The sequence below is a fragment of the Leiobunum rupestre genome, chromosome 9 (genome assembly GCF_980474605.1).
Source record: "Leiobunum rupestre chromosome 9, qqLeiRupe1.1.hap1, whole genome shotgun sequence".
Classification (NCBI taxonomy): domain Eukaryota; kingdom Metazoa; phylum Arthropoda; class Arachnida; order Opiliones; family Sclerosomatidae; genus Leiobunum; species Leiobunum rupestre.
Window position 1 is genome coordinate 11092716 of NC_143392.1, and position 26044 is coordinate 11118759.

The 26044-nt window shown below is 36.1% G+C and overlaps 2 protein-coding genes and 1 long non-coding RNA gene across 5 annotated transcripts in view; 1 reads left to right on the forward strand and 2 right to left on the reverse strand.

Annotated features, from left to right (window-relative positions):
• Positions 1 to 1330: 1330 nt before the first annotated feature.
• LOC149926503 (uncharacterized) lies at positions 1331 to 18130 on the reverse strand. Its single transcript, XM_090159076.1, has 8 exons — positions 16949 to 18130; positions 16179 to 16563; positions 15615 to 16085; positions 15423 to 15544; positions 10581 to 10845; positions 10207 to 10516; positions 9135 to 10121; positions 1331 to 2226 (listed from the first exon to the last, which is right to left on the reverse strand). Exons 2-8 carry the CDS (start codon positions 16230 to 16232, stop codon positions 1961 to 1963), a joined length of 2475 nt encoding a protein of 824 aa, XP_090015202.1. The 5' UTR covers positions 16233 to 16563; positions 16949 to 18130; the 3' UTR covers positions 1331 to 1960.
• A 5271-nt stretch (positions 18131 to 23401) lies between these two features.
• On the reverse strand, positions 23402 to 25733 carry LOC149926504 (uncharacterized). The gene is made up of 3 exons (XR_016473703.1): positions 25574 to 25733; positions 25446 to 25471; positions 23402 to 25040 (listed from the first exon to the last, which is right to left on the reverse strand). It is a non-coding gene; the product is annotated as an uncharacterized LOC149926504 (long non-coding RNA).
• Positions 24230 to 26044, forward strand: part of sowah (ankyrin repeat domain family member sosondowah) — a 35782-nt gene continuing 33967 nt past the window's right edge. For all 3 annotated transcript variants that reach the window (XR_016473701.1, XM_090158036.1, XM_090158035.1), the window contains exons 1-3: positions 24230 to 24356; positions 24528 to 24589; positions 24656 to 25129. Coding sequence is in view for 2 of the 3 variants with exons in the window: in XM_090158036.1 (XP_090014162.1) it covers positions 24230 to 24356; positions 24528 to 24589; positions 24656 to 25129 (663 nt within the window). In the remaining variant the exon portion in view is untranslated. The remainder of the gene's footprint in view (positions 24357 to 24527; positions 24590 to 24655; positions 25130 to 26044) is intronic.

The following is a 26044-nucleotide window of genomic DNA, read 5'->3' on the forward strand; positions in this document are numbered from 1 at the left end:
ATAGCAAATTAGGTTTCAGAATATAGCCCCCGTATTGAACAAAAATTTAAATTTTTTTGAAATAAATTCGAGACCATTTTTTTTCAGAATTATTTAGTTTTTATTTAGAACCTTTTAGATCAAAGAATGCAATAAATTAGTGTTCCACGACTTTTGACACAATATAAAAACAATTGTATATATTTATATATATATCGGTATAGATTCAATCTTCGGAAAAGTCAGGCTCGACACTATTTATAGTTTTCACTATTCAAATTAATATCACCCTAAAACCAAAATATGGAACAAAATTAAAAAAATAAATTTATTTCGAAAAATTGTAAAATATCTCCTATGTAGTTTTGTAGTTTTTCACAGCAGTTCATCAAGCTAGTAGTATCTAAATTCCGTTTCTGCGAACCCACGCTATGCCATGTAAATTGTTGGATCTAATGCGTTAAAATTACTGTGAAGCTTAAGTTTAATGAAAATCCACACCGGTCCTGCAATGGTGAAATTAAACGTCTGATAATCATGAAATAAAAGTAAACAGAACTATTATTTACATATTTTTAAATTTTACAAATGGCTTCTCGCGTTGGCATACGGTTTAAAATTGAATACGTCTAGCTTGATAATCTCCTGGTTTTAATAATATAATTGTAATCTTCATCTTCTTTTAAAATGACCGTTCAGTTTAAGTTGGAATAACAATTTAGAAGATAACGACGGTAGACGATTAGAGTGGAATTTAAATTTTAAAACCTTATTGAACTATTTAAATTATTAAGACTCGTCTAATACGCAAAGTAAAATTTAAATTCTCAATTTAACCTCTACAATGACCTTGAAATCACCATTCTAAAGTAACTGTAACTGTACGGCAAATGACATCATAGTCGCGTTGCCATATCGTAAATGTTTTGACTTTTTGAAATTTGACGAGATTCTAACACAGAGTCGTATGTTTCTCTAATTGTCTTCAAATATTTTTTGGACGGTTCGTAACAACTCGTTTTTTCTTTAATACTAAACATTTTCTATAGATTAATTTGATAATAATCAGAGAGAAAAATAATGCAAACGGTAATGAGCGGTTATTATTTCATGTTGAGAAAAAACTCACTATTACATTTATTATACATTTCAGTTCATTTTATAATTTCTTTGAGCCAAAAATTGAAGTGGGGAGTTTTTAAAAGTTTTAATTTGTTGAGAATACTTTCATAGTGGAAGATGCTTATACGTATAATTACGAATAATTAATTTACTTCGTACGTTGCAAATTAAGTAGTCCAACTTGTAGTTTTGATTTTCAAACATTCTTTAAACGCGGCGTTAAATTAATAATTAAAAATGTTTAAAATGATTATTAATTCGCGGCATTTAAATATAATCTCAGAGTTTGAACTTTTAATGGAAAAATGAATTTGATTTAAAAATGGTTAACCTATCGTAGACAACCAAACGTATTTCTTAATTATGACATCCGTCAGTTAACGTTGTTACGTAAAGATGGAAATTAACTCATTGGAGTACAAATAACGGATGTAGTTACTGCGAAGTTAAACCGACGGCGGCGGCTATAGTAATTTTATTTTAGTAGATGTAATTGTAATTTTTACTCCTGTTTGTCTTGAAACGCAACAATGAGTAACCATGGAAACAATTTTCAAAAAAACCGTTCAAGTGTAAGTCGATTTTTGAAGCGTTATACATGTTATTTATATCATCTGTATGTATACGATAATTAAAGGGTTTAAATTCGGTATTTATTTCGTGGATATTTTGACGTTTTATATCGTCCGAAAATTCTTTAATTTACAATAATATTTTCTTATGTACAAACGAGTCACATTTTCTTGACCATCCCGATATTAGCACAATCTGAAAGTCCGACCTCTTTCTAATAATTTAAGAACAATCTTTACAATCACGTTTGTATAGAGTTTTTTACGTTGATTTTTTTTTAATTTTATCACGGTATTTCGAACTCAGCCTCGCCCGTCGAGAAACAGTTTCTGTAGGTGGTCAGCGCGCTCTGCACTCCGGCTCCTCCGTGGACGGAGCTTTCTCGATGACCGCTGGCCGAAGCAGCGGCGCACGGCGACGAAGAATCGTCCTCGGACAGGCTCAGTTGATGGTGATGGTGGTAGGCGGTCGTCTGCTCTCCACCCTCCAAATTCGCCGCGTGTCCCAGACCAGTGTCCATCTCGACCACCAACCCAACTCGTTTGTCCAGAGCTATCAATGTTAGGCAAAGCTTTCATTAATTTCAAATGGGTCTGACGCGAATGTCTTTCCAAACGCTCTAAACGATACTTATAGTAAATTTAACCAGAAGTACATAAAACACTCTTACGAGAGAAGTATCCATTGCTTTATTGCTGTATAAATTGAATTTCATGCCCATGGTTAAAATGATAATCATATTTAAGTAACACGATTTAGATTTAGCGCTTGACAAGGGGTCACGTACCCGAAAACTTGCAGAATTTTAAAGGGGAACGGTCAAGCTTTAAACAGTTAGATAGCCCTATAGCCCATTAAAAACTAAAATTTGTGGCGAAAACCGCATCAAAAAATATTGAGTAGTTAATTTTTAATAAAATAAAGAAATTTCGGGAAATCGAAAAGCGCGCGTCCGCCGCGACACCTGGTGAGAAGTCGGTGAGACAGAAAAACAATGTAAAAGCGCGCGCTGCTGTAGACGCAAAAAATATGTTTCGCACGCGCGGCGCGTTCCAGTTATACGAGACTTAAGCCTAAATTGCGCGATTTTAAAAGTTAGGATAGTTCGCAAATCGCTCATACGGGGTTAGGGCGCTGGCGGCAGCCCCTAAGATGGCGGCGATAATTCAAACCAAACACCTGGCGTTATTTTTCGTTTCAATTTTTTTGCCAAAAGCTATTTTTTCAAGACAAAGAAAGGTACGCGTTAGTATATTGAACGTCTTGTTGATCTTTTGATACGGAAATAAGGTAATTTTTGGAAAAGCTTGGCCGTTCCCCTTTAACGTTTTAACATTAAAGTTATGTTTTTAAAACCATGAAGAATCCGTCGTGTTACTTAAATATTATTATATTGCTTTATAATCGAAAATGTTATTATTAAAGGTGAAAAATAGCTGATACATTTTTTTTACGTACACGATATAAAATGTAAGAAATTAAAGATTTAACACGGGCGTTCGTTTCAAAATTTTAATTTGAAGAGAAAGATTTATAAAAATAAAAAATATAATATGTTGCAATAACATTAAAAGACAGTGTTAATATTATAGGTATATACTTTTCACTGGTAAAGAATAAATAATTTTATTATCTAGAGTTTAATTAAACATTGTGGTGGCCACTTAAATGAAACCCTACTCTATAAACCCCGATAAAACTAGATTTAGTAAACCAAAGCAAATTTTAAAGCCCGTTTTACTAACTAAAACTGCATTAATTCTTGCCTTAAAATAATCTGAACTAGGGCTTATTTTATGATCGTCTGGAGAAAATTTCCCTTCAAACAAGTGGATGTGCATATCGTAAAAATATATTGGTTAAAATTAGTGTTGTAAGTTGGAACATTTTCCGCATTTTTCCGAAAAAAAAGTTTCATTCCATGATATATTGTTTGCAAATTTAAATAAAGCGGCATTTTTGCCTAATTTTGTTTAATCTAAAAGTAAAACTATAAACCTCAAGACTAGTTTAAACTGATTAAGAATGTTACAATATTAATGTTTTGTAGTATGTTTACTGTTATTAGACATTATATATTTTATATCGATAAAAAGTTAAAAAACATTAAAATTTCTTAAAAAGTAATTTATGTTTCAATTTTGTATTTTTCGATTTGTGAACATTTTTCCGCAATAGTTCTTTTTATAAAATAACCTTGGCCATCTTGTTGAAATTTTGCCTTACCGCTTCAACTGTGGATCCGTTTTCTCTTCCACTAAAGAGTTTATGAACTCATTCTTAGGCATTGGCTAAACTATTCCAGGGCAACATTTCAACAAGTTGGGTAAGCGTAAAGACATTTTATAAAATCAACAATTCGGAAAAATTTCTGGAAATTTTTTCCGCATTTTATTTATCCGGAAAATTATCAACTCTAGGTAAAAATATTAAAATATTTTAGCAATAGAAAGTCAGTATTTGTTGTATTTCATCAACAGGATACTTCTCTAGTTAGATATATTTTATTTAGTTACTTCTTATTTAACTTCGTAGATAATTAAATATTTCGACTGTGGTTGAAATAGATAATATAGCAATATCTAAATTTACCGTCAATGAATCTAAAACCTGTACTTAAATCTAGAACTTCATTATTATTATCATTAAAAATATTAATGCATTCTTAACATAATGAGCACTTACAATTATCAGTTAAATTCTATATCGAGGTTTGTCAATAATGTAAACGACCACGTCATATTTAATTATGCAAATTACTAGCGACATTTTGTGCGTTATTGCAACCAAATATTCCTGTTCTTTCATATGTTCTTTTGGGTATTTTATATCGCCTTACAATTAACAGCTCAATCTTAATACCATAAAGTTGAAATAATATACGTAGCTTCATAAGTCCATAATTAATATTTCATAAGTGTGTCAGTTATAGTTGAAATTATCGCTGATAGCATATGTAACATAATTACTCATAAGTATGCCACTGTACCTTTATTCCATTCAAAAATCTTCACTAACGGTTTGTTTCACCACGAACCAGTAAATAGGTGGACTACGTTAGATTTTAACCTTTTATTTATCCTAGTAATTTTGGGAGTCACACTATTGGCTAGTAACATATTTATTTAAGCCAATGGAAAACCTCTAAATTGAGAAGGAATTTTTTGCGTCGGAATTTTAGTCAGCCCAATGTAGCTTTATTGAAATTTATAAACTCGCTCGGTTTGTGCGGATGAAGTTAAATTATGAGTAATTTAGAAAAATAAAAGGTTGGGGAAAATGACCAATAGTGATCGCTTTCCGAAAATGGAACAAGTCGTCGAAGTGGGATATTCCACCAGCGTTATTAAAACCCATATCAAGCCTAGAAGAGTTAGGCCTAGGCTCAAAAGAATCGGCAAAGACTCCAACCTTGTAGATGCGCCAGAAAAGCTCAACCTGACTGAATTTCAACTATTTTTTCCAATAAACCTGCTTCTTTTATTTGGCAATGCAAATTTATTTTAGAACGTGAATCTCCGAGAACTTCATTAATTTGCAAATTAATTACATTAGCAGAACTTGACACTATATTGTAGTTCATTTTATCTCCTAAGCCTTGGCTGTTCAAACCGGTTTGTTTACTAAAATAATGACGACGACGGCATAATCGGCATTTGAGATTCGATGACGTCAAATATGACATCAAATATGTACGGATGACGCAATAACTGTGAAACAAACAATTATGTTACATATGCTGATAGCTTAGTATGGATTGACATAAATTTGAGGCCACACTCCAAAAATACGTCCCTCTAGCGAGAAAAATACGCCACTTCAAACAAATTATAACGCGCAAGTCCTTCAGTAACTGACAGGCTTATATTAAAGCAAGTGGCGGCGCGACGTGAAGTAGCTCTTATTTCAATAGATGTCGCTAGCGTCGAAATAAAAAAGGCGGTACTTATAGGTACCCCTCGCATTCATTGGATCGTTTTTAAATTGGTCAATAACATAAATTTACAGCAATTATAAAAACATATTTTTACATGGGATATATAATTTAGGTTAAAGTCCACTAAAGAGAGTATAAGTAATTATAAGTGCATAATATTGTTACATAAGTGTGACACTTCCTAGCTATTCTTCACACGAAAAAGTTTTACTGAGAGCTATTCACAAAACAGACTGCATTACAGGCTTCGTCACAGTTTTGGGTCCGTTTGCTAACGCGTCACAAGTAGCCTTTGACAACGCCTCGCTAGGGGAAGATTTTCTTCTTGTGATGACGTAACTCAGTTACTAGCTCTCAGAAAAATATTCCCCAAAGTGACAAACTTATGGGAAAATATTATAGACTTATGGTATAAGTAAGTTGTCTGACTATAATACTCTACAATGGCTCTCTGACGACGTTATCATTTGGCTATTTTTAGTTTTAGCTTCCTTTTCCATAAATAGATGGCACCACGCTGTTCAGTAAAGTCCCGTTTTTCGAAGAATCGGATAGATTCATGGCCATCTCTAATATCAGGAGTCTTTTCATAATACAGGTGGCAATAATAGAGCCGCCACTTGCTTTAAATATATAATAATGTATTTATTTAAAATTAGAAATAAATATATAATAATGTATTTATTTATAATTAGAAATAATGACTATGTTGAAACGTTGCTCTAACACTAAGCCTCTCATCTTAAACAAAATCAAATCAGTCCGGTATTTCATTGGCTCCCTGCAATTGACGTGTTCTGATGCGATTGAAGCGCCTCCCGGTGACGTTTTTCTGTGGATAGCAACTATTTTAGGTTACGAAATATGTCAATATTAAATGTTTCTTGTCGTCGGTAAACACCTTTTTCGTTCTGATTGTGATTCGCCTCAGAGGATCGAAGGGAAAAACCTCTCATTTACCGACTTTTCGGACCTTCGTAGGCCCTATTATATGGAATCGTAGGCCCTAATGTCTCGTAACATTTTCGTAGGCCCTATAGGCACTTTGCCTAGTCTGCCTTATGGATAAGTCAGCCCTGGATCTACAAGCGCTCGACCAACCTGCGTTCGACCAACTAGGACCTATTATTAATGTCGACCTTGTTTCTGGTTCTGTTATCGCATCAATATCGGCTCGGGTCAAGAAACCTCCTTCCAAACCATTTTTATTATTTATGTCGTTCCTTTTGGCGCTTTGGATGGAAAGTCCTGATAGCGATTGAGGATATCCCGAATTAACGTTACCAACTTACAACATATCTCTCTTGTTATTTATAACCCAGGCCTAAGATATTTTGAGGTAGAGGTCGGGGATGGTTAACTTTTATTCAATAGATAAAGCTCTCAAAATTATTCGTAAAATGTTTTGATCAAGTAATTTATATTTCTGTATTATCCGATTAATTTTTTCGATAAATTTGTAAAATTAATCGGAAAAAAGACGTTTTTTTCGATAAAAAGCTCAAATTTTACGAATAATACATGTTTTTTAACCATTTTCCGAAATATTATCCGGTAAATTTCTTTGTTTACATTTCTTTCCCAAAAAAATCAATTTAATCATGGATAATGATTAACCGTTACCGACCTCTATTTTGAGGCTCGCGTTATGTGGTTTAAAAACCGACTTTGGAAAGATATCATTTTATTATTAAATGGGGAGTTTTTAAAGGCTAAAGTTCAGAGGGAATTTTCTCGTTGTTTAATGCGAAAACAAACCGAGAGATGGCGAGCCCTGGAGACTCAACTTATTCTAAATGGTACTTTCGCTCAATGTCTGTTGTAAAAATGTTTTACACTATATTTTACATGAGGGAGGTATAGAACGAAATATATTTTGTCAAATGAGAGCATTCTTTCACAAGAGTTACGCCATTAGAGTCAGATTGTTTTTCAAATAAAATATATTTAATATTTGTGCATGTGACAAAAAGGTCTTCACACCATACACTCCAAGCTACACGAAAAGGCGGATTTTTAAATACCAGATGGCGCCAAAAGTCCGAAAAGTAGATATTTCAAATTATCTAAAAATTGAGAAATATATTAATTTTCACGTGTTTCTGTTGATGCTGAATTTTTCCTGAGATTTATTCATTTTAGTATTAATTGTTTTTTGTCCAAATAAATCACAAATTGTTTATTTCCTTTTTGCGTCATCTAGTATAAATAAAAAATTTAAAATCGAAATTAAGTGATTTCATCTTAATGTTTGTTTCACGTGAATCGGTGTCTAACTAAACATTTTAAATTTTTTAAGTAATTTAAGAAGTTTTTTTCTAAGAGCGCTTAGCTCAATATATAGGACTTTGTTAATTTATTCTAAATGGTTATATTATTGCATTATTACTCGGAACTGACTGACTATGTACCTATGCTCAGTGGCGTAGCCAGGAATTCCTCAAGGGGGGCGAAATATGTGAATGTTAAGAGGGGGTCGAGAAGGGGGTGGAAATTTAGTACAGTCGAAGGTAGGCCCAAGGGAGGGGGTCTGGACCCTGAACCCCCCCCCCCTTGTCTACGCCACTGCCTAAGCTTGTCAAAAAAACGAAGCTTAAAAAAAAATTGGGTCATAAGAAATTTGATAATTTCAAACAATACCTTTACAAGAAACATTTAATATTTTATTTTGTTTAAATAGTCCCTCACGGTTCAATGAAAAAGGTGAAGATAAAGTATTTTAAAATGAATTTTTGTTCAAAAAAACTAATCAATTAAAAGGTTTAATGTGCTAAGGAAATTCGTTAAATCCACATTAACTTTGGTTTTCTTGAAATGGCAAAATTGAAAATAGAGAATTTTTTGAAAAGTTTCAAATCACACATTTCATCTCTTGTAGGGGAACATTTAGAAGGGAGACCCCCGATGTCCCGAATTCATTTTGCATCCGCCCGTCACTTTCGAGCGAAAGGACCACACGCTCTTTGTCGTAAATCATTTCGGATTACCGTCTCTGTTATCGCGCCAAAAAACCCTTTTTTCGGTTGTCAAGCTAGTTTTTGTCCGTGGCCAATACAAATAATGATCCGTGCTATTCGTATTAACATAAGCAACATTTCATCCTTAAGTATGAGACTCTCCAATGTTTAAAGGGAAATGTTTTCAAAAGTAGAAATAACGCTAATGATTAAATATTGAATCGTACCATAAATTTAGCTATTATGAACACTCGCTAGGTTTCTGAATGTGGTTATTTTGGAAATTGGAACCTAAACTATTTATCGTCCTCAAACTAACCTGCAGTAATATTTCCAACAAAGAGAGTAGGGAATGACGCGTTTCAGTTTACAGAAATCGTTCAGTGTCACACTTATATAAATAATATAGGTTACTTATGGTATTAAATGAAATAAAATTAAACTCTTTTACGAAATTTTAACGCGATTATATAGGGAACGCCCCAAAATTGCGCCATAGTAATTATATGGAACTGAATTAAAACGATTGATGGAAAGAGTAAAAAAAAAAAGGTTTTGGAACTTACAATGGTCTCTGGCGTCGTGCAGTTGTCCCGTACAGGCCAACATAGAAGCTTCCACCGACTTGGAACCATCAACCGGACTTTTGAGACCGTGCATTTGGTGTTGATTGTAATTACCGTAGACGAGGTGTTCGCCGTGGGAAACGTAACTGTTCAGTTGGTGTCCGACGAGTTTCAAACTGGGTGGCGTTTGGGGTGGAGTGTCCGTTTGCGGCGGGGAAGGGCTAAAACAAGACCGAGAGTTAAACCCCGAGTGTCCGGGGGTCTGCTGGAACTGCGGGTGGCTTTGTTGTTGGTGCCTTCCCACGTTCGGGTAAGCGTACCAATTGTCCGATTGGTAAGATAGGCCACCGTTGGGACAGAAAGGATCTCGGTGATGGTTATTCAGTTGGCAATGTTTCTGGTAGGACTGATTCTGTATCATGTCCGAGTTTGAGAATTTCGCGCACGAACCGAGGTGCGACTGTCCCTGAAGCGCCGCCGAAGCCGCCACCATTTGCACATTCGGCGGAGGACTCTTGCTGGTGGCCGTCGCTGCGAGTGACCAGATCTTCGGCTTGGGTATAACGGGGGAAAAAGGACTGTCCGAAACGTCTCCTACAGCGCCGTGGGGCGAATTTTGCGTCGAGTTTGCTTCGCTAGAAGACGATGACGACATCGAAGCGTCCTTGATGAACGCGTCCAGAGCGTTGCACGATAATAAGTCTTGGGAATCGCCTTCGGACGAGGACGTTGTTGATGGTGTGAATGCCGAGGCTGTGGACAGCGAAAGGGCATTCGGATGCTCGGGAGAGCCTTGGTAGCGATTGGAGTAGGTCGGAACGGATGGCGAAATCAAGGCGTCAGAGGCCAATATCGGCGAGTGGTGGCGGAAGCTGGGGGACGCGTTCGGAACCGAAGAGAAAGGTATTTGCAAGCACGAGCCTGGAAATTCGTTGATCACGGGTCCAGGATACGCGCCATGCAGAGCCAAGGAAGACAGTCGAGATCCTGGAGATTGATTAGTAACAACGATGTTATTCGTATCATTACGAAATGAGAGAAGACTGATGGGTTAATGGTAACGAACACTTACCATTTTGGGAATCGTTCGGCATCATAGCGGGAGCTCGATTTCGACACAGACCAGGGTCGTTCGAATCCAGCGAATGCGTTCTACTTAGGCAAGAAGCCAAAGACCTACTCCGGTCTTCAAATTCATCGTTCCTCTTGACGACGATCCCAATATCGTGTTGACCTATATTGACTGGCGGGACTTCAACGCAACTCGGCTTGATCTCATCCTTTTCCAGCCTTTCTCTTTTCGTGCTCACAGGGTTCAACGTCGTCTCTTTGTTGGGTTTACGATCCTCATCTTCGGATCGCCTACCGGAATCATTCTGGCTCTAAATCCAAGTACAAAGGTGTTAACACTTCCTACGCTAAAGAATTCCCAACGTCTTTTTTTACATCATCAGCTTGGTGGTCGTCCGTTTCGACTTTGTTTCTGGGTTCCCAAGTCATCTTGTTCTCCTTCTTTAACCTCCTCCTGGCGTTGGCGAACCAGGTGGACACTTGCGTCAAGGTCATCTTGGTGATGATGGCCAACATGATCTTCTCCCCTTTGGTCGGGTACGGGTTCTTCCTGTGTTCTCCCAGCCACGCTTTCAAAGTCGTTGTCGAATCTCGAGTGACATTTTTACGTCTGGCACCGTTGAAATCCAAACCGCCATAACTAAGCGAATTGTACCATGAGATTACCAATAAGATTATCATCAGTAACAGTTTATAAAACCAGAAATATTGAATATATATTTTAAGAGAGAAGTATTTATAAAAATCATTAAAACGAAACGTGTGCCTTCGCAGGTTATAAACAGTTTTCAAAAGGCGTTAATTTTCCGCTAAACGTGAAAGGCTGAAGCACATAGCTCGGCGTTTCTAAACCATATTTTGGAGATGTAAAACCAGTAGAAAATTGTTTTACGATGTATTTTGTTTCAATAAATTTTCTCCGTAAGAGGTGCATTACATACTTATGCTGTTAAGAATGGTATTCAAAATATTTATAATGGTGTTGTATGAAAATCGCAGCTTCGTTAACGTGAGTCAAATATTGCACTTTTCTTTAAATACCAAACAATTTTTTTCATTAAAAATTTTAAACCCGATTTTAATATTTTTATATATTTTTGATTTTAAAATCTGTATTGAACATGCTGTCGTTGCTCAACCCTAATTTTAGAGATATCAGATATCCGAACTTTGAATTTCATTTCTAAATTTCTTAAATGTATTTTTACTAAGTGTATTTGATTTCGCTAAATGTTCAACCCCTTTAAACGTTGTCAAAATCTGTATTGTATATTTTTCCGCTGTTAAACCGAAATTTTTGAGATTACCGAATTTTCAATCTAATTTCTAAATTTCTTAAAGATATTTTTAACTAAGTATATTTGATTTCGCCATATGTTCAACCCCTTTAAACGTTGTCAAAATCTGTATTGGATATGTGTCCGCAAATAAACCCTAATTTTAGAGATTTCCGAATTTTCAAGTTCTTTCAAAATTTCTGAAATATATATTTAACTACGTAAATTTTGTTTTCGCCAATTGTTCAACCCCTTTAAACGTGTCAAAATCTGTATTGTATATTTTACTGTTATTAAACCTTAATTTTAGAGATTTCCGAATTTTCAATTTAATTTCTAAATTACAAAAATATATTTTATACTAAATATTTGGTATTCTGGCGAATGTCCAACCCCTTTAAACGTTGTCGAAGCTTCATCGACGTTGTGTTTCTCTTTTATTAATCTCCAGAAGAGGTCTGTATATTATCGCTCTTTAAAGTCAAATAGTTTGTCTCCGATGCTCGAAACGACAGAGCGGGGCTACCTCGTTTTAGACTGCACTTTGGAGCGCGTAGAACTTGGCCAGAGTAATTTATGGAAACTCCTATCTCGTCCAATTAATTTCGGATGCATTATCGAGAGAAGGAGAGGTGCCTAGGCGGCGGCAGTGTCGAACGCGGAGGAGGGAGTGAGACCCTGTTCACTGTTCCCCAACTTAACAAGCGACAGAAGCTAAAAGCGATTATTGGGAAAATTTCAGTCTGCCGTTACGAACTTTATTAATGTTTGAGGAGATAATTGAAGGCGGGAAGGGGGGAGGGGTAGAGATAAAATATTGTATAACACCCCTCTTCTCTGCCTCGTACGGTTCTTATCAAGCCAAACATTTTACGTTGCGTGAATTTTTGATAAATTTTCATTGGGAATAAAGTTGAACGATATATGGGACCGAGGATCTTGTTCGCACCGGAACTCCGCTTTCACGATAATAGTTTTAGCGCGTAAATTTATTTGGCGTTCTGGAGACTGCTTAGTATAGAGCGTTCTATAAAATCGCTGTGGTGTGCTTTCCCCCTTTTGAGTTCGGAGGAGGTGAAGGTTTGGCCGGTTTTTTGTGTGAGAGAAAAATATATATCTGGCAAACCCGTAAGAAATTGAAAACAGTCGATTTTTAGGAGTAGCGTAGTTGCTAGCCTAGGCTTCACTAATTTCCGGCTTTCCGCGCCGTTTTTCTTATTTTAAATGATTTTTGTAATAAATGTATGATGGCAAATAAGCAAAATAGTAGTCCCAAATCCACGGGTTTAAAAAGAAACTTAGATCATGAAAATATTCTTCACCCCAAACATACTTCAACACCTAGGGTCCCTCCTACAACTCCTAAAAGGTACGTCTCTAAAATATTCATGTAAAGACCGGACATAAGCCGAATTCTCTTAAATCAAAGAATAACAATAGTTGTTAGTCCTGCTGAACTAGCACTATAGTCTGTATGAAAAGTTTGGCCGGTTTTGGACCGATTTTATAGAACGCTCTATTCAATCTTGACGTTTATCAAATCGCGCGACGTCACAGCTGTAGCTTTAAATCTGTGTACCATTGTTAAGAACACGGTAATTTGGTTTACATAGATACAAGTAGCGGCCAACGCGATAAACTCATAAACTGCGGGATTTTCGTCTGCTAAGCAGGCGATAAATCAGAAAGCATCAGCTTAGCAGGCAATAAATCCAGCCGTTTATGAAGTTCTCGCGTTGACCGCTACGTGGCTCTATGTAAATTGAAAAGGCTAATTATTAGCTATTTTATGTAGAAATTTCATTGGTGATGTCAACCTATATTTAGTTTTTTATATTGTTTATATATTGATATTTTATGTGGTTTAAAAATATTTAAACTATCACCATAAGTCTATAGTATATCTCTCACGAGGGAAGTATCCATGTAAAACGATAAAATTAAACATCTACCTTAACGGTATAATTACACTTTTCAATAGATCCACATCACAACTCAATAATTTACCCCGCGTATAAATTCGCCTACACGTATAAAACTTTAAAATTACACTACGTAGGATAATTATAAATTTATAACCTATATTTTCCAAATGTAATGGAAAATCAGATTTTCATTAGAATATACCAAGAAAAATATTATCTCTAAGCGATACTTTACAACAATTCCCATTTTTCTCTTTCATTTACTATTATTGGAAAGTCCAATGGGGTACCCCGTAAATCAAACAAGTACGGCCAACCTTATTAATAATCAGGGGCGTACCGACCGGGGTTAAGGGGGTTAATATTTAACTGGGCTCCAAAACACTCCTATCTCTAATGTGTAATTGTTCCTTCAACCAGTGATAATTCTGATTCTTCGTTCAATAGAATTTTAATAATTCTATATAGGTGGGCGCCATTTCGTTACTTTTTAACCGGGCGCCATATACCTTCGGTACGCCACTGTTAATAATGCAATCGCCGGCCTGATACTCATTTACACAGTAGAATTTAGGGAGTTTAGTGACTAAAAAATTAAAAAAAGTTACCGAAATGTGACTAAATAATGACTGAAAATATACCAAAAAGGAAAAAAAACTGTTTTATTGCGTTTTTTGGCTAGTTACACAACCAAAATAGTACCTATATAACCAAAGGAAGTATTATCACTTTTTGTTTTTAGAAAAGACGAAATTAGACTAAATCTATTTATCTATTTTCTTTAGCTATACGGAATACCAGAGAAATCACATGAGCATGCGTAGTTTTTATTACACCCCCCTCTACCGGAGCTTCTCGAGTATACCGCAGCGCCAAAATGAGCAAATTGTTAAAGTAAATGGCGGGCTTTTCAAAAATTAAAAGGAAATTAAAATCGAATGGAGTTTGATTTTGTTGTATTATTTCTAACCTTCAATGCTAAGGAAATCTTAAAATTCGAAAAAAGTGATAAATAGTAACTAATTTTGGGAAAAGTGACAGATTAAAAAAACAGTGATTTTAAGTGAGAAAAGCGACTCAGTATCAGGCCTGCAATCGGAGTTTTATTGAAGAGAAAAATCAGTTTATCGGGGTTCCAATGCGAACAAGTCCCAAATGGGCTTACCACGAAGGAAGGGTGGTCGGGGGGGTGATACGGATAAGCCCGAAACGTGCTTGCATAGATTGGCTCTTCAAAAACAGTTTTTTCTTCTTGGAAGGGACATACTACAAGCTTTAGGACTACGTGATCGGAGAGCCCAATGTCGCTGGTTTGAGTTCAACATTTAAGTAGTCCACGCGGTATCGAGAGAGTACACCCAAATTCGGTGAAATCTGTCCCTTTGCCGAGCGTCCCAGAGAGAAAGAAGTGCCCTCGAAGCCGCCCCGGAGCTGTCGAACGTGTCTGATAGGAACTGTCGCGATCTCGCTGTTATGACAGATGACACGTTTCAGTCGCGACTCTCCGCTAGCCCCGCGATCTCCGAAATCAACCTTCAAACTCCGTACTGAGATACACAATACTCTGGCCAAACCGATCTATTACTACTCTCGCTTGTCATTTCAGCAGACGACGAGTCTACAGCGCCGCCGGGTGGTGCGTTTTTGGATTTTTTTTCAACAGTTGTAAAATATACGAAAGGCGTCGCGCGATATTTGATAACGTAGAAAAAAACTAAAGCTTTAATTCCAATTGATAAAACGCCCTAAAACGTTTACGTCTCGTTTTCATTGATTCTACATAAACTCTATTAATTAAATATAAACAATAATTGCGACACGCGTTAAAACAATTATCAATTTAATTTAATTTAAGTAATTTAATATCCACCGGAGTAGAGCAAATTTAGATCAATTTCGAAACAGCGCCTGTAGAAATGTTCTAACCGTTTCTCACCGAAGCCCAGGGTGAAGTTAATTTACAGGGGGCTAAGTATTACCTACGCTAATTGCTAGGTTAAAAAGAAATAACTTACCCGTAAGCGGCTAGCGTTGGATCGTAGTAATAAGGTGCCGTTGTTTGATGGGGGTTAGAAGCGTGAGATGGCGTGGCAAGACTGCCTCTCCAAGGATCGTCTTTCATCCCGAAACCGCTTCCCTATAATGAGACAGTGCAAAAAGATATTAAGAAAGTGTTAAATCAAATTCGAACGGTGTTTTAAACCTACCAGTGTCGGGTAGAAAGCGGAGGAATCGACGCTGGTCAGACTAGCGTATCCGTTCGTAGGAACTCCGTTGTCGGCGGCGGAGTAGGAAGCGGAAGTGTGCAAGGAAGAACCACTCGTCGTCCCGTAGAATCCGGCGGCGGTCAGGCGGGGATGAACCTGGTGCGAATGATGCACCGGATGGATGGAAGGATGGTGGTGATAGGTAGTGGACAATAGCCTCGATTCGTAAGCGGCCGCTTGTTGGACCACCGCCGAAGGGCCCGTCGAGGAAGAGCCCGCCGAGACGGGGGGACTGGGGCTCGCCGAAGACGCTCGGACCAAGTTGGAGCCAGCGGGTGGCGAAATGATCGAGGAGTCCGTGCAAGGTGGGGATTGCGGTGGCGGCGACGAAGACGTCAGGCCCTGAGGGCTTCCGCAACTACTGGACACGGAGGAACCGCATAGAGGACCTCCGGTTGACACGCTAAGCATCTTCGAAAAATCAAAATATACCTTACTTTTTATATACCTGTTCGTTTATATTTGAAATTTAAATCCGCATTTACAACGACAAGAAGTTCTTACCTGATGAGAAGGCGTAGTTGGGTACGAAGAGTAGGCGAATTGAGAATACGCCATAGTTGATGATATAATTTAGTTTTTGCGTCTTCAGAAAAGTGGAAACGTTCTCGTAGTGTCGGCTTTAAAAGTTTGTTATAATTTGGTTTGGCCGTGTACTAATTGCGACGACTTTCCATCATTTTTCAGTTCGCAGAAACGGTCGTTTGTTGCGTCGCGACAATCAATCTAGTCGATGGAATTCCGTCCGGCCAATTACGGGTTGGTGGCGGTGGTAATGATGATTAGTCTGCTGGGACGGCAGCCCTTCATCCGTCATCGGCTGTCATAGTTGGCCGTCGCCATCAGCATCTAGCACTCTCTCACTCTCCAGCGGCGGAATCGAATCTTCCTGGGAAAAGGCAGACATCGCGCGCGCGACAGAAATGAGAAATTTTGACAAGAGGGAGAGACGCGAAGCCCACCCGTTCCCTTTCGAGAATATTTCTCTATAACTTGGCCATAAAGCGAATTATTAATTTGTCCCCATGACGTCTCTATGACCCTCGACACAATGTAATGAACGCGCGAAACTAAAATCTAATTAGCCAGTCGTTTCCAATTAAAATGTCAATACGACGATAAAATTTCCGTCCGCGAAATACAAATGGTCGTTTATTTCTATTACAGCGAATTGGAGACGCGTTTAAAGCTCCGTTTATCCAAGACGATCGTTGGTATTAGAGGATTATGCAAATTAGCGAGCAAAGCGGGCAGTCAAATAACGAGTACGTTACCTGCGTCGTGTCCGATGGGTGTCTGTCGTTGTCGACAACGAGGCTGTTGCCGATTCCAACGGGAAGTATTCTTGTACGGTGCTCGAACAACGCCCGAGATACGCGTACACTAACAAAAGAAAGCCGCGTCACTTTTTTCTAAATAGCGCTAAGCCTTGATCGTAACGAGTTAACAAGCCCGAAACCACGGTGGATCTCTTCTCTCGAATTATAGCGAGTGTCCCTCGCAAAGAGGAGGTCTTTTTCCGAAGATGGGTGACAGTTTCGGAATACGGAAAGGGCCAGTCCGAAGACACTCCAGCGAGGAGAGTGCCACGGAAGAGGGGGTGGCGGATTTTGGTGAATCCCAACCTGAGGGAGGAGGGGGAGATTTGAACCAAAGGGGGGGGGGTTATCCTTCGTAAAAATCCAGTTGGACCCCCTTCGGCTTCGCTTCCAGATCCCTGGCGCCTAGTCTAAATGGGGGGAAGGGAGGGCCTTCGGGGTGGGCTACGATCCCTTTTTCAACCCGAGGAGGGGGGCTTACTTTGACAGGGTAAACTGCTAGAGAAGACGAAGATCGGGGGAGGGTGGAGAAGGGTTATATATGGGGCTCAAGATGCCAACGTTTTGAAAAGAGGGTGACTCGGGGACCACCGGATTTCAAAATTGGCCGTCGGGCTATAGTTGGCCGTATCCAAGCAGCGACATCGGCCTAGTGAAGCCGTCCGACATCGTAAACTCGCGCCTCGTCGATCCGCGGCCGGCGTCTAGGGCGCGCTTTCGTCAGGGGGGCCAGCGATGACGGGGTGGTTGGCAAATTCCGATCCTAGGCCGCTACGGAGGCGCACTCGTCAGTCGCGCCTGGCGGAGGGGGAAGGGAAAGTGGGAGTCGAAGGGGCAGAGGCGAAGGACCAATGGCGCGGCGGATCGGCGGAGGAGTCGAACTTCGCGTCGCCGTGACGGAGCACGTCGCCGACCACGTGAGCTCCCCCTTATTCCCTACCTTGTTGTTTTTGCGTCCCGGCACATCTTGTAATCCGATTGGTTGCCTTGTCTTTCCCTGCCCCCCTACCCTCCCCTCTTCCCCGTACCATTCTCTCTGTCTCTCTACATTTCTATTTTCTATGTAGAGCGGCGGTAATTCGGCATCAATTCTCGAACACGCGTTTCAGACTATTGCTCGATTAATTTTTACCCCCTTTTCCAGCTTTCCGCTTCGCCCCCCTCCCGTCGCGAGCGAGCTGCCCCTACCCCTCCTCCTCTTCCCCCATCACCACTTCACCCTCCCCCCCTCGCCTACGATTATGGGTCGTTTTTCAAATAAACCTTCTTCTAGAAGTCATTTTCCGAATTGTATAGGCGTATAGGCATACATACTAGACGATTTAAAAAGAGCGGGGAGTTTAAGCTCGCGGGAGGAGGACAGAAGTCATTTTGTTATTGTTCTTTCGATTACCCCCTTTTCGTACCCCCCCCCCCTTCGAACAAGAGAATTAGAATCCATTAAAAACAATTTTTCCAGCATTGATTCCGGATTTTTCTGGATCTCTTTTTTTTTACCCTTTCTTTTTCTAGAGACTTTTTATCTTTTTTTTATATATATTTTTTAGAGATCAACGTCTTACCTCAGAATTTTGCCCTCTTATAACCAAAAAAAACTGATTGATTGTACGCCAAATTTGTAATGAAATATTTCTGACATTTATAACGTAAGAATCGGGTAGAAAAATTAGATACATTTTGTGCCCTCGCCTGTAAAAGAGCTCTAACCGTATTCAGTGGCGTAGCTGAGAACTCAGAGGCCCCCCCGCAAAAATCTCTATGAGGCCCCCCATTTTAATTTTTTTTATGGTTACCCCCCCCCCCCCGAAGCTTGAGGCCCCCCTGAAGCCCGAGGCCCCCCCGCACCGCGGGCCCTGCGGACCATCAGCTACGCCACTGACCGTATTCCCGCGTGTATGGCGGCGAAGCCTAACCCAACAAACGCAAAGCGTTGGGGAATTTTTTTAACGCAATTAGCTCGCGGAAAATGAGTTATTTCTTGTATTAAATAATATCTTTTTGATGTAGAATATTACATAGTTTATTTATATTTGATTTTGAGTGTAATTGTGGAAATCGCAACTAGAGATATAAGTCTGTCTTAACATGACGACTAGTTTGATAAAGTTAGAAATTTAACACCCTACAAACGTGATAACTAGGTTTTATCTGTAATTTTACGTCTTGTAATAAGTGAAATAAATTAGCTTTGGAAAGCGTTGGAAATGATCTTGTCTGTATTTCCTGACCTCTGTTCGAGATCTCGTTTTTCGTTTGGCGCCTTCAAATCTGATTATATTGGCTGCCAATGCTACTATAAATAATTATGACTTGTTTATGGTTTTTTTTTCTTTGCTTGCTAGCTTCCAAAATTTTTAATAATTTCATTTGTTTTTATAAACGTTACTATTAGGGTCACAGACAATCAATAACGAGACATAAAACCGATAATAAAATTATCATAATTTCCTTTCTTAAAGGGAATAATAATAATAATACCGAGGGGTCGGTCATTTGGCCAAATCCCGTACGAAATTTGTGAAAAAATCCACAAATCCAAAATCCAAGAATTTTGCTCCCATAGACTTTGTATGACAAATCCACAATAAAAAATCCTGGATTTTTTAAAAATCCAAAATCCCGTACACAAAACAAGAAAATGTCCGACCCCTCGAATAATACTAATAGTCAGCTATAGCTAATACCCAAGGAATTATTTTTAATGCCTTTAAACATGTGGCCGGGTTACAAACTTACAATGCGTATGAGGGTGGTTGCAAGCCCTTCATGCCACGCGAGCCCTACAGTCCACTAACTACTACAGTTGCCCTCTACAAGTTTTTATGGTAAAGGAAAACCGAAGACCTAGGGGGAAAACCTCTTTAACCAGTGGAGAGAGGACTGGAAAAATTAACGTGGAGGGAGTTGTTTCTTAACAAACTATTAAGCAGGCAGTGGTGAGCTAGGGGTAGGCTCTCTAAGTTAATTTGTGGGGCCCCGAGCAAAATCATTTAGCTTCTTTCAAATTTCTAAATTTTTAAAGTGGTTTTAAAATTATTAGCCTACAACAAGAATGCATAGAGGTTACTAAGAACTAATTACGATAGCATTGTCCCCTACTGTCATGATGTAATACTTCTTAGAATGGAAACGCCCTAAAAATATGTCTGTAGTGTCATCTGGAAAATGCAAAAGAGCGATATTTTAAGCCGCTCATTTCGAAAAAATGGGAAGATAATTTTTTAATTTGAATTCGCTGACTGAAGTATTATAATTTATAATTATAAAAATACGAATAATAACAATAAATAATATAATAATAATAAATAATAATTTATAGACTCCATTTTCCATGACTATATGAAAATGTCGGCTCCAGAGGGCAGCACTCAATTCCCTGAGTTTGAGAAGTATAACTTCATGGTGCCAGAATTTAATAGTTACATAGTTCTTAGTTACTTCTATGGGATTTTCCCTACACCCGACAAACAGTGCCGCATTATCTGTAAGGCTAGGGGCCAACCAAGAGCAGGAGCTAAGCAGGGGCCCATGCATCACAACGGGGAGGGGGATGTTGATGGGTTGAAAGGCCCAAAGAAACTCGAAGCCTATGGGCCCTACCATGGGTTAATACGGCACTGCCCATAAAATCCTGAAGCCAAGGTTGCGTTACTGACTAGGCAATATAGGCAATTACCTAGGGCCCGTACTTTTGAAGGGCCCGGATTCTAAAGCTATTATTCTTTACAGTTGTTTTAGGGAAAAATAAAGTGGTACATTAGGGCCCGGTTAGAATACTAAAGCTATTTTTCTTTACCGTTGTTTTAGGGAAAAATAAAATTTTACATTGGGGCCCGGTTAGAATACTAAAGCTATTTTTATTTACAGTTATTTTAGGGGAAAATGAAAAGGTTACAGTGGGGTCCGGTTAGAATATTTGGACAAGGGCCTGGAAAACTGCTGGATCTGCCACTATAAACAGCGACAAAAATTTCAAAAGCTTAAGGTATTCACAAACAATTTAGAGAAGATGACGGTCATATATCTAAGGCAGAACGTATTGAGGTAAAGGACGAAGACATTAGCTTTTAACTATAGCGATAATGACGTCACGATAATACTCCTTATATGTTCTACTTCGTTATTATCTTTATGAACATTAGTGTATAGCTTCGATCTATAAGTAAGTAATTTAAATATTTACTGATAGTGAAACAAAAAATCTAAAAATATGACTATGCTGTTAATTGTTGATTGTAGCAAAAAACTTAAATGTTTAAATTTAAATATTGCAAAACTTTAATTTACTGTAATTATTTAATTTAAATATTACAAAATTTTAATTTACTTTAATGATTTAATTTAAATATTACAAAATTTTAATTTACTTTAAATTAAATTATTGAAGTAAAATTAAGTTTTGTAGTATTTAGATAAAATCCTCATAGTAAAATTAAGATTTGTAACTTTTAGATAAAATATTTAGAGTAAATTTAAATTTTGTAATATTTCAATTAAATCGTTAAAGTAAATTTAAGTTTTGTAAAATTTAAATTAAATTATCGAAGTAAAATTTAGTTTTGTAGTATTTAGATTAAATGATTAAAGTAATATTAAGTTTTGTAATTTTTAGATTAAATCCATAATTTAAATTTTACAAAACTTAAATTTACTTTAACGATTGAATTGAAATATTACAAAACTTATTTTTACTTCAATGATTTAATTTAAATATTACAAACCTAAATTTACTTTAAATATTACGAACATAAACTTACTTTAAATATTACGAACCTAAATTTACTTTAAATATTACAAACCTAAATTTACTTTAAATATTACAAACCTAAATTTACTTTAAATATTACAAACCTAAATTTACGTTAAATATTACAAACCTATATTTACTTTAAATATTACTAACATAAACTTACTTTAAATATTACAAACCTAAATTTAATTTAAATATTACATACCTAAATTTACTTAAATGATTTAATTTAAATATTACTAACATAAATTTACTGTAATGATTTAATTTAAATATTACTAACATAAATTTACTGTAATGATTTAATTTAAATATTACAAAACTAAATTTACTGTAATGATTTAATTTAAATATTACAAAACTAAACTTACTTTAATGATTTAATGTAAATATTACAAAACTAAACTTACTGTAATGATTTAATTTAAATATTACAAAACTAAACTTACTTTAATGATTTAATTTAAATATTACAAAACTAAACTTACTGTAATGATTTAATTTAAATATTACAAAACTAAACTTACTTTAATGATTTAATTTAAATATTACAAAACTAAACTTACTGTAATGATTTAATTTAAATATTACAAAACTAAATTTACTGTAATGATTTAATTTAAATATTACAAAACTAAACTTACTTTAATGATTTAATTTAAATATTACAAAACTAAACTTACTGTAATGATTTAATTTAAATATTACAAAACTAAACTTACTTTAATGATTTAATTTAAATATTACCAAACTAAACTTACTGTAATGATTTAATTTAAATATTACAAAACTAAACTTACTGTAATGATTTAATTTAAATATTACAAAACTAAACTTACTTTAATGATTTAATTTAAATATTACAAAACTAAACTTACTGTAATGATTTAATTTAAATATTACAAAACTAAACTTACTTTAATGATTTAATTTAAATATTACAAAACTAAACTTACTGTAATGATTTAATTTAAATATTACAAAACTAAATTTACTGTAATGATTTAATTTAAATATTACAAAACTAAACTTACTTTAATGATTTAATTTAAATATTACAAAACTAAACTTACTTTAATGATTTAATTTAAATATTACAAAACTAAACTTACTTTAATGATTTAATTTAAATATTACAAAACTAAACTTACTTTAATGATTTAATTTAAATATTACAAAACTAAACTTACTTTAATGATTTAATTTAAATATTACAAAACTAAACTTACTTTAATGATTTAATTTAAATATTACAAAACCTAAATTTAACTTGTAAAACAATAATTCCTAGAGAGTAGAGATAGCTTGGAAGAACGGTCCAAACTCGGGTCCCAAGACTTCACGGGGCCTGGGAATTTGTACAGGTTTCCAGCATCTCTCGTCGGGACTAGTTGCGATTCTTGCGAATTAATCAATAGACTGATTAGGCTTAAGCCATGGACACTGTATCTTAAGCCCAGGGGCCCGGAATTTTTCAAAAGGTACGGAGGGGGCGAAACGACGCTAGACTGCGCTAGAGTAAGGTCAGAGGAGCCCTAATAAAGCTCAAACTTAGGGGCCTTATGGTAGTTAATCCGGGTGACCATAACAGGGAATGAGAATCATACATATTATTTTTTAGTTTAAAAAGAATTATAATTTTTTATCATAACACGTAATTAAAAAGTAAAAAACATTTATTTGTTTAATTATTAAAAATGTTTCAATAATACAAAGACTTGAATGACACAAAAAATAAACGGCTATATCAGAGCACAATAGAAATGCACCAGAGAGCATTGGTGGCGCTTCTAAGTAAGGGAGCCCATTTTTTGAGGTACCCCTAAGAAGGATTTTGGGGACACTTTTATTTTCTAAAACTAGCAAAATATGGTGATACATAAATTTCAGTTTATATGATTCCAATAATAAAATTCAGTAGAATTTTAAAGAATTTAAACGTTAACTCTCAAAGAGTTTGACCCCCTTCGTAGGATTTAGGGGCCCCTTTAAAACTTCAAAGTGGGCCTAGACCCTGGTTGAGAAGCTTAGAATGATTACATTTTTGTATATATTTTTAGAGGCTGTTAACTAAATTAAAAATGTAAGTAGACACAATCACACAAAACAATATAACCACAAAGAACACCAGAAATAATTATATTTTTTCTGTAGTTTTAATAATCATTTAAAGTCGCATTGATGACATGGCGGTGAAATGTGTTATATTATCAATGCTAGTTAAGTTTTAATGAAATATGGTAATTATATAATCTGTAATCGTCAAAAATCAGTACGAAAAACTTTCCTCTACAAAAATCAGTATTTGGCTTGAACTAGTCTAAGTAAAAACTATAATGAACCGATTTGAACTATTCTCAAACTCTTTTGGTAAATCTGGCAACGCTGCGGAGATTTCGCCAGCAAATAGCAGCCGACAAAGAATATAGAGCAAACTTTGCCGTTTTATGGTTCATTTTTATGCGGGTTAAGTTATTAATTTTAAAATGTATCAACCCGAAGCTTTAAGTTTGGAAATAGTACAACTCTATATGATAAGTCAAGGAGGGAAAGTTGCGAATCATGAATTAGTTAGACACTTCAAAGGTTACTTAAATAACGGTGAAAACAAAGGTATATTTTTTAAGCCTTGGGTAAAACATAAGCACTTTTCAGGTTTTCTTTGCCTTCTATAATTATAATACAATGATTTGTCCTATTGCCTTTGGCTGTTACGCCCCTTTTTAAACCTGTTTGATTTTTGGCTGCCTTAGAAGCCAATTTTTATTTCATTATTTATTTTAGAAATTTCCCGATTGATTTTTAAAGACATAGTTAATGAAATTGCCACCATTAAAAAAGAAGGGGTGAATATCATTTTTTTAAGTTGTTTTACCTAAATTAGTACCTAAATTAATACAAAATATTTGCAGAGTGAAAAATTCTTACTACTTAAGCCAAAATACATGCCAGATATCGAGCCATCTTATTCAGTGAAATACTCTAAATCCTCATCAGATTTAACTCAAAATCCTGTACCCACACTTTCAAACGCGATATCTGTGCCCAATATTGTGTCTGATCATTATGAAGAAACTCCGCAGCGGGATGATGTCGATATTAGGAGATCTCAGATTGAGTTTAAACCCCAGTATAGTGAGAAAATGGCATGGGACCAAATGAACACTCCGCGACTTGATCCTCCTCTTAGTCATTGTCAGTCGAGCCCCAATCTTGTTATTCCATCAGAAGATTGTGATTTGAAAGAAAATAATGGGCTCTATCCACCGCAACCACCACCCAGAAGAAAAGCATCAACTAGAAGCAAAGAAAATAGAGGAACTAAAATTGAAGAAAAATTGCGCCAATTAAATGAGGAAAGAGATGGAATTACAGCAAGTCCACCGGTAAGTTTATTCTTACCTTTTATATCATTATGCATGGCACTGCTGTCTTTTTTTTATTACTCTTATAGTAAATACTAAATAGTTTTGGTGCTTTCCATTATAATTAATCGTTTGTAGTTAACTTGTTAAATCATTATCATTTTCATCCCAAGTTCCTTTTTATGATATGAACTTTGTATAGGTTGCTCAATATATTTCTAGGTATTATTTAATTAATACTTATACACACCTATCATGATAGATTAGTTTTCTGATTTGAACTTTGCTCATTTTATTCAATGTTTCTATTTATTATCTAATTAAAATTTATACATACCGGTCATGATTGATTAGATCTGCCATCTGAAATTATTTTCAAATCATTAGGGAAGTTTATTAATTGATATAAGTAATTTGTTTCTTGTAGTAATTATAAACATTTACACATATGTAAAATGTTCTTACTTTAAGAGTATATTTCCAAATTTGTAAATACTGAAACTCAACATTCCTTTTCACTTTATTAAACAGCTTTTTTTCCTTATATTGGTAATCCCGTAATAGAAGTTTAGTAATAAACATCCTTGACCCGTGTCTTCCTTTTAACTGGAATTTTTTTTAAAGCCACGTACTTCTGTTTTTTAAGTAACATTTTGCTTAAGTATACGTATACTCCCTGATAACGGTTAGAATGAGTTTGATTGGAGCAGGTGCAAAAACACCTACCCCCGTACGTTTATACTCGTCCGACCCCATTTTGCATTATTATCATACTATTTAATGTTTATGTTCAGCGCGAATAGACAAATTCATTTATGGCACCTGTTATTGTTATTCAATCCCTGCTTTGCCCATGAATAGAAAGCGGAATATATTTGAACTTTTACGATTAGTTGGGAAACTCGAGCTCCAAGGTTTTTTATTTTAGCTCTTAAA

Excerpts from the sequence above, each read along its gene's own strand:
- LOC149926503 (XM_090159076.1), bottom strand. The coding sequence starts at position 16,232 with ATGGCGTATTCTCAATTCGCCTACTCTTCGTACCCAACTACGCCTTCT. Across the intron at positions 10,517-10,580 it reads ACGACCACCAAGCTGATGAT|AGCCAGAATGATTCCGGTAG; the intron begins GTAAAAAAAGAC and ends ACTTGGATTTAG. Across the intron at positions 2,227-9,134 it reads GCACGACGCCAGAGACCATT|CTCTGGACAAACGAGTTGGG; the intron begins GTAAGTTCCAAA and ends TAACATTGATAG.